Below are 9,052 nucleotides of genomic sequence, written 5' to 3'. Positions count from 1 at the left end.
CATTCTGTTGGGGTGTATACCTAACTGTCCTATGCCTCAAAATTCCACTAATCTTGCACAGTTTATCAAACTACTCATTTATGAACTCTAGCCCATTATCAGTCCTTAACTTCCTGATTTTCTTCCCTGTCTGGTTTTCAATCATTATTTTCCATTCCCTGAATTTTCTAAAGGCTTCTCCTTTGTTTTCCAAGAAATATATCCACACTCTCCTTGAATAGTCATCTATGATGCTAATAAAAAACCTACAGTTCCCCAAGGATAGTTATTTAGTTGCCTCCCAAACATCAGAATGGATATAATCTAGGATGAACTCAGAACAGTGTTGCCCCACACTAAATCTAATTATGCTCATCTTCCCATAAATACAATTATCACAAAATTCTAATTTCTCTACTTTGTCCCCTTCTAAGACCTTTTGCTTACTCAGCTCAACTAAACCTTTCTCACTAACATGTCCTAACCTCCTATGCCATAAACTTGTCTTATTAGACATCTGAGACTGAGATATTGCTGCTGTTCCAATGATAGTTGATCCATTTAGAACATACAGCCCATTCTTCTTCTCACCTTTCATAACAACTAAGGACTCTTTAGTGACCTTAAGGACTCCACCTTGAGCCTTATAGCTATAGCCAATTGAATCCAGACTTCCTAGAGAAATCAAATTCCTTTTCAATTTTGGTATGTATCTAACATCTGTGAGTACTTTTGAACTGCCATCATGCAAATTCAGGTTTACATCTCCAATTCCTAAGACTCTACAAACAACATTGTTTCCCATCAAAACTTTTCCAAACTCTAACTTTCTAAAATTCAATAGAAAACTCCTATTTGGAGTCATGTGAAAGGTACAACCAGAACCAACTATCCATTCAACATCAATTTCATTTTCAAAAGCCACCAACACATCAGAACTTTCATACCCACTAGAAGCTACATCTACACTCCTATTAGCATCCTTTTCCCCTAACTTTTTCTTCCTATTAGGACAGTCCCTCTTAAAATGACCTTTCTTATGACAGTAAAAACATTTTCTAACAAATTTAGATTTTGACTTAGATATACCCCTAAACTGTCCTTTCTTGTGAGTTTTCTTTCCAGATCTACCTCTCACATGCAACCCCTCACCATCCAGTTTACCCTCTTTCCTAAATTCAACATCTTTTGTAGTAATTGCAACTACAACCTCATCTAGCTTAAGAGTCTGTCTACCATATTTTAGGGTATCAACAAAATTAGCATACATTTTTTGTAAAGAGTTTATGAGGATGACAGCTTGATGTTCATCCTCCACCTTAACGCTTAGACCCTCTAAATCTTGAACCAATTTCATGAAATCATTCATATTCTCTCCTAAAGACTCTGGTAAGCTATCCTCACCCTCTAAGGTAGCTGATAACCCATCCATAACTAAGACAGCCCTCATTTTCATCTTCCAAACCCATAATCAGTATCACCTGTGAACTTCTCTGGTTCAAACTTAGACATTTCTAGGCTTACAACCTTTACAATTACTAGGAGATAAAAAACCCCAAAAGTTCAAGATCTAGAAAACCCTAAATCAAGACTCCCGTAACCAAACAGTTTAGATCTAACCCTAGACAAACCCAAATTCGAACAATCTCTAATTCCCAGACCTAATCTGGCTCTAATACCACTTGTTAAGCTTAAAGAGTATTCGAACAAGAAATCCTAAGTTCTCAAACAAGCAATATTCACAGCATTTAGAGGAGCAAATAATAAGAGCATAAAAATAAAGAACACACAGCAATTATAGTGGTTCAGTAATCAGTTGACTACCTACATCCACTCTTCAAGGCAGTAGGAATTCATTTACTATATGAAAGAAAATCTTACAGAGCTTGTAGATCCTGTTTACAAGGTAGATTCCGAGGAAAACCCTTCTGTAATTACACCCGAAACAGACCTAAGAGTGCCTCACATCTCATATCAAATACAAAAGTATTAATCAGCAATTTATACAGAAAGAAAAGGGAATAAAAACAGTTACAACTAGGCTCACCACCATTGTTGATTTCATCCGGCAAACATCAATGCCCCACCTTGACAATTTCTTCAACAAACTTTCTCTCTCTACAACCAAGAGAGAACAATCGGGAAGAAGAATATAAGATTTTGGTCTAAACCAATTTGGATTGTTCCAACTGAATTTATTTAATCAAGCATAAATTACTTACAATACATTACAAGAAAAGAAATGCTATTAAATTCCCTAACCAGGATCTAATTACATATTCCTGAAGCATAAGGCACAAATGAAGATGCTAGAAGTTTTTATGCTAGTAAAAATTTAAAAAGGGAAAGATTAGAGACCTAGCTTGGTTTTTTTTGACTGGGATTTCGAATAACCACACCTTAACTTAATTCCATTTCCACTGAAACTAATGACACCAGAAAAACCAGAAGCATCAACATTGAGCCAAGACCCCCAGGTATCATCCTCGCCAGTAAAAAGTGCCTCAAGTCACTACACGCACAACCTCAAGATACATAATCTTTTCATATACATATGCAGCAGACATTCATAATCAGGTATTAGAAATTCCCATCCACAAGGCAATATACATACTGGGGTAGAGCCTTGTAAATCAACTCGAGCTGCAAAAAGTCCAGAGGGTTGAAACCTTCTCCGACGCCCCAAACCCAGGGAAAGTCAAACTTTTTACTGTTCCCGTACAAAAATGGTAAAACAACACATAATGCTGAATGCAGTTAATTAAAAGGAGAGAACCACAATAAAAGTACAACTTAAAAGACAAGAAATGCAGACTGATATTGTCAAAAAGCCATCGCATCCTAAAATTGCATATATAAAGAAGGGAATCAATCTAATCAGTCTTTTAAATATATACACTTTTCATAATGAGTTTCCTAACCCCAGAGGGCAGGTCATTATATATACAAATCATAGGCATACTGACATTATGAACTAGGATATAGGTCTATATAGATTCCACCTTATCAAATAACATAATCGTTCACAATATCAAATATTATGGCACCAAACCTTACTAAGGTAATCAATCTTTAACTGTTCAGCAACATCTTCACGAAGTGGAAGCCAATCAAGGCCCCCTTTACGAGCAAACCAATGACCTCTAAGAACACGTCGATTGTCTCCATTCCAATAAACAGGAAAACAATGTCTCTTTACCAAATCTACCTGCAACATTTTTAAGGATTTCATCTTCAGAAGTATTCTCTAGGTTGAGTAATAAAAAAAGACGGCTCTTAAATATAAATCAATAATTAAAAAAATAAAATTAAAATTTCTGCTTAAAACTTCAGAGTTTTGCAGACCAGAATATATAAATAATTAAAAAGTTCAAAACATAGGTTTTTAAAAATAACTAAATGAATAAAGAGCAAGAAACATGGCATCCAGATCTACATGGCAAAAAAAATAACAGTAATAATAATAAGAACTTAATAAATCATGTCTCAAGCCATATTTCACCCTTGCTCAACACACAAAACAATTACAGCTGAAACCTCAAAAAAAGGGCTACCTCATAAAGTCCTCCCTTTACAAGAACTCCAACCCTTTCTTCTTCTTCATATAGAAGGGATGATAAAGTAAATTCTAAGGAAGCAAGACTTGGTAGCTTTTCCAATTTCTTACTGGAACTAGGTTGTTCCTTAGGACCTTCACTACATTCTGCATACTCTTTCCACCAACTAGAGAGCAATTCTTCCTTTGTCTGTAAAGGTACATTCAATAGATAAGCATTTAGCCAATTGCATTAGTGAGGAAAACCTGTCAACCAGTTGGATGCAAATATTGCTCAACAAAAGTTTCTTAAAACTAAAATCATTTTATATTAAATCACCTATATTGGTTGCTTCTAACCATGTCTCTTGAATATCTTAAAAAAATTTCATAAAATCTTGCATCAGAACAAAACATTAACTAGAAGGAACTTATTTGTTAATCAAAAGAGGTTGATGGTCTAAAAGCCAACCCAAAATCCTAATAAAAATTGAAGGAAAAGTATAATTATTTAACAGATCTGCAAGAAGGATGCCTCTATCCCAAGAGAATCTCTCATACCAAAACAAAAGTATTCATTCTTTCCCACTATCTTAGTTCGAGGAAGTGAAGCAGCTGGCTCTGTAAAGTCACAAAAGGAGCAATATTTCATCAAAATTCACACATATCTTTGATTTGACACAAATATTAATGGCTAAATCCATTAAAGAGAAACAAACCACTAAAATTTGTGTTGCTGCAGCTATTAATCAACTATTTGCTCACAATGAAAACCCCCTCTAGAAGGCACTACGACTTAGTTTTCAACACTCTGATAGTACTACATTTATCAAATAAAATATTCTGCATACAACTAACTTATAATAGCTAACAAAGTAACATGCTTACTGAGCCAACAAAGCTCAAATCCAGATAAAAACTTGAAATGTCATATGGGTAAAAACAAAGCAAAGTAACCTTGCAACAAAACTCAATGCATACCAGTGGCCACTTTGAAATTAAAACAACTAATCATAGTAACATGCTAGCTAACCCAACAAAGCTCAAACTCCATATACAAACCACAAAACTTTCATATGGGTAAAACCAAATCAAACCAAAGCAATGAGACCACTGGAAAGCAAAGTGAACTCAATGTTGTCACGATGACCAACCAAACTTAAGTTCTTGCTTAGCTTACCGGTATCTGTTCAGAGAGATAATATAAACCATCAAATAAAATGTGTATGCATGCAAGGTGTGTATTTGCAAGACATATGCATACAGGCCCCTTAAAACAGGTAATAAACACTCCAAACCATTTATACATTATCATGATGCAAGCTTCAAAAAATATGTAAAGATTCTTGCCAACTATTTTCGAGGTATATCTCACCAAATTCATGGAAGCACCCAAAACCCATAAAAAAAACAAAAGAATTATGCCCCCGCTTTACTAAAGCCAATCTAATTCTTTTGGAATGAACAGATTAGTGAACCAAAATGTCAGAGTAATTTCAGATGAAAATTAAGGCATACAAGACACTGAGCTAATTCTGATTTGGTAGAGGCTTTTATTACAGCTTAACTTTAAAAGTTATGGTTCATACTTTGCATGGGCTTGAATTCCCCTACGCAGACACATTCTGGGGTCCCACTTCCCGATGAGTGGGCAGCAGTCCTACTTGCCGATGAGTGGGCGGGGGTGAGGGGGCTGCAGATCATATCATGAAAAATGTTTCAAACGGTCATTTGCGTTGGTGTTAAATAGCATAAACTGATTCAGATTATAGGTGAGCTGCATATCTTTTGTATTATCAACTTTTATAAAGTCATATAGTTCATTGCAATTGGGATGGGAAAAGAAAACATTCAAGATGATCCAGAGTACCCAACTAATATTCTCTTAAATGGCTTAGTTGAAAAATGAATTAAACCATTTCCGTTAGATGCAACTTACTTTCTTGGTCCAAAGAGAAGCANTCAATACCTGGTGTTGGTGAAGACTGAAGACGAGCTGCCGTTGACCGTTGGAGAGGTGGAGCTCGACGGCGACGGATGAACAGTTGAAGACTGAAGTACTAAACAGAGCAGAACTGCAGATTGCAGAAGAGAAGAAGAGAACGCGACTGCCCACAGTTCGTCAGTTCCTGAGCAAGAAGAAGATGACAACGACGGTGTAGCTTCTTGATCGACGGTGACGGAAGAACAGAGCAGATCGACGGTGAAGAGAGGACTGAGAACAGATCGCGCGGTACCCCAGCAGCCCAGTTGACGACGAGCTATACAATTGACGGTGAAGGCTAATGTGACGAGATTCGAAGATGAACTGGTGAAGGGGAGACTCGTGGATGATGAAAAAAATTGAAAATGCAAATGGTTTTCAGAGTTTTCAGACGAAAGAGAGGGAAGAAGATGCGTGAAAATTTTCAAAATGGGGGGAAATATTGATACTGTATAAGTGAAGACAAGTCAAGTTTACTGTTTTATATTTATTAAATTTAATATTTTAAATTTTTAAATTTTGTTTGTATTAATGTGCATGACCTGATTTTCATTAAAGTCACCGGTTGGATCGGTGGGTGCTACAGAACCCCGGTCCAACTGCGGGTCAAACTGGACAGAAGTATTCTACCGGTTATAAAGCTCACTCGGCCCGGCTGTCTGGCCGGGTCCCAGTTCAACCGGTTCAACCGGCCGGGCCGGGCCGGGTTTTAAAACATTGGTGAATCATCATTATTTGAGTCAAAAGAAAATAAATATTTGAGCAGGGGCCAAAATTTATTTTCAAAACTTTTTACACCTCCCTCACGTCACGTTTTTAAGCAGTCAATTTTCACGTTTTTGGTCCCAGAGGTAGAGGGGCACGACTTCTCAACTAGTCAGTCAGACGACTCAAACCACATGCTTTGTTCTATACTTTTCATTCTCCCTATGCTTTCTATCATATTTTTGTCACATGCTTTACTAAAGACAAACTATTTTAATGCACTACTTTTTCAACTCTCTCGGTCTCCCCTACTATTTTTTATTTTAATCACTAATCAAACATTCCATATTGTTGAGATAAATATTAATTATTTCATAATTAAAATACAAAAGTTACTTTAACCAAAGTTTCCAATACTCATCTTTTAGCTGCGAAGGCAGGATATAGCTAAAAGTTACACAAGATTTGATCAACCTATACGTTACCTGCCGTGCTGCTGCTATTGCCGTGAGAGGAGATCTGTTGCTACCGTGAGAGGAGATCTACTACTGCCGTGAGAGAATGGGCTGCCGTGACCTCCTGCTGCTAGCGCCTGCCGCTGCCGTGAGAGAAGTCAAAGAATGAGGGAGAGTGAAGCTGCTGTGAGAGTGAGAGAGTGAGGAAGTGGAGCTGCTGTGAGAGGACTGAGGAGTGGTCGTGGAGTTGCTGTGGCCTATGAGAGAAGAGAATGAGCTGTTGCGTTTTTTTTTTTTTCATTGATAAGTTTTGGTTTAGATTAAGGTTTTGAGAATGAGACTTTGAGATTGAGACGAGTGATAACTGATAAGTTTTATTTTTTTTTAAAAAAAATTTCAAATTTGCAGGTCCGCGGGTACCCGTGGATAGTACCCGGTCCATCCGTAAAAGTCACGGGCGGGTTGAGTACGGGTCAGATTTTCACGGATTGAAATATGTGTTACCCGTACCCGCCCATTGGGTACGGGTACCCGTTGACCCACAGGTACACCCACCCGTTTGCCAGGTCTAGCTAGGAGTAACTGATGAAACAAAGCATCAGGAAAAGCTTGAAACATAAATCCTCAAAAATTAGATGTTTCTCCAAATTTCTTAAAACTGAACAGTATACTATAATTTCAACAATTACACTCGCCTTCTGGTAATATGATATGTTCGGGATGGAAGAAACAATCTGAGCAGTCCTATGAACAGCCAAGATTGTTGTTACTAGCAATAACAATATTATTTGAAATATTCTCTAGCAAACCAGACATCATATCAAGAATGGCTCCCACGTCGCCAACCTGTTAAGTACAAACAGTTGTGTGATAGCAACAGAGGCCTGCAGCTTCGCATTTTGTGCAAGTTGTGAGGCAATGTCCACAATATGAATCTGTACATGAGGTTGTTTGGCAACATTCTTATGATCCAAGTGCTTGATCAAGATAGGTAGCAACAGGTGGGAGCTTCCTCCTGGAGATTAAACAAAAAAAAAAAAAAAAAAAAAAATCATATCAATTATATCCACAGAAAAACTAATAAAAAATAATTGCAATAAGATGGAGCATTAAGATTCCATATGTAACCTGATTCCTCCAAAAGCAACTGCAGATACAATATAAGAGAATAGGCAACTCCTGTATCTAATGACCCATGATTTTCTACATCAAAATGATGGAAAAGGGGTTCAACCACACGCCTCACTGTTGTAGCTTCCTTAGCCAACCTGGCTTACATTATTCAAGCAAACTTTGGACCCATAAGATGGGCTCTTGGAAGTGTCACTGTAAAATTGGCATATAAAGCTAAGTATGTTAACTACATTTAAGAAATCTCCTTATATAAAGAATATATACCCAAGAAGTAAAAAATAATACCTTATGTTGTTGAATACATATCAGGATTAGTCACAGGGTTCTGGAGAGAAGAAACCCTCCTACTCATATCTGGAAAAGATGAGCCATGAGATTCTTCTTTAAGCACCCCTTGAACCCACCGGTCCTAAGATTGAGAATGTTGCCTCGCTTCCTTACCATCCTCTGGTTTCATTTGAAGATAAGGTAGTTCTCCAATACTTCAAATTAATATGAAAAGCAAACATTGTGCACACTTGCTAGTGTACCTCATAGTCCAACTTAAAATATAATAAGGAAAAAAAATGTTTCCCAAAAATCACCTATAAACTAGATGACATTAATTACATACATCACATAAGTAAAAAACACTAATAAGAACCAACAAGAGGAAAAGCAAACTCACATTGTCAAAGTCTATTGAGATATGTGATTGCTCACCCATGAACCACACCTAAGCAGAAAAGATTATCAAAAGTGGCATAACATTAACAAATGAAATCTCTACATTTGAACCAAAAAATAATTAAGTTTGTCAATATAATATGTTGGAGTTATGAGAAAAGAATTTAATAATTATCTATTCATGTATTAAAGGCCAACTGATAAAATCAATTCAACATCTTCTAAGTCTGATAAAGGGCCTATTGACGAGTAGAAGAAGTGACAGACAATGTGGTCTAAAAAGGTAATGCAGAGAACCAGCTTGGTACTAGAAGCAGATTTCATGTTCAATCACTGTCTCCCGCAAGCAGGCAAAAGTGATGCCATACCCACATTCTTAAACAAGGAACGCAATTACAAAGCCAAAAATTACTCTTATTCACAAAAAGGTTAGTTTGTCTTGTTTTAGTTAGATTTTAATTAAAATTAATTAGGTCTTTATTATCTCCCATGTAAGGACTAGGAAATGTAGGACTTGAACTACTATGTACCTAACCTTAACAAATCCATACTTCAGCAATCATGTCAAGTCCTCTCATCAAATGCCTTAGAGAA

General features: G+C 36.7%; 1 protein-coding gene and 1 long non-coding RNA gene across 3 annotated transcripts; both read right to left on the bottom strand.

The window, feature by feature from the left end:
- Window positions 1–2,224: 2,224 nt before the first annotated feature.
- LOC116107898 (phospholipase SGR2-like) lies at window positions 2,225–5,175 on the bottom strand. Its single transcript, XM_031394170.1, has 6 exons — window positions 5,104–5,175; window positions 4,076–4,135; window positions 3,534–3,725; window positions 3,027–3,187; window positions 2,594–2,660; window positions 2,225–2,491 (listed from the first exon to the last, which is right to left on the bottom strand). Exons 2-6 carry the CDS (start codon window positions 4,091–4,093, stop codon window positions 2,489–2,491), a joined length of 441 nt encoding a protein of 146 aa, XP_031250030.1. The 5' UTR covers window positions 4,094–4,135; window positions 5,104–5,175; the 3' UTR covers window positions 2,225–2,488.
- Window positions 5,176–7,287: 2,112 nt separating this feature from the next.
- Window positions 7,288–9,052, bottom strand: LOC116107912. Of its 2 annotated transcripts, XR_004124560.1 has the most exons (4): window positions 8,460–9,052; window positions 8,078–8,239; window positions 7,787–7,984; window positions 7,288–7,673 (listed from the first exon to the last, which is right to left on the bottom strand). It is a non-coding gene; the product is annotated as an uncharacterized LOC116107912 (long non-coding RNA). The 2 variants fall into 2 exon arrangements; XR_004124559.1 differs by lacking the exon at window positions 8,460–9,052 and having other exon boundaries at window positions 8,078–8,426.

The sequence above is a fragment of the Pistacia vera genome, unplaced genomic scaffold (genome assembly GCF_008641045.1).
Source record: "Pistacia vera cultivar Batoury unplaced genomic scaffold, PisVer_v2 Contig549, whole genome shotgun sequence".
NCBI lineage: Eukaryota > Viridiplantae > Streptophyta > Magnoliopsida > Sapindales > Anacardiaceae > Pistacia > Pistacia vera.
This window is presented reverse-complemented; position numbering and strand designations above follow the sequence as displayed.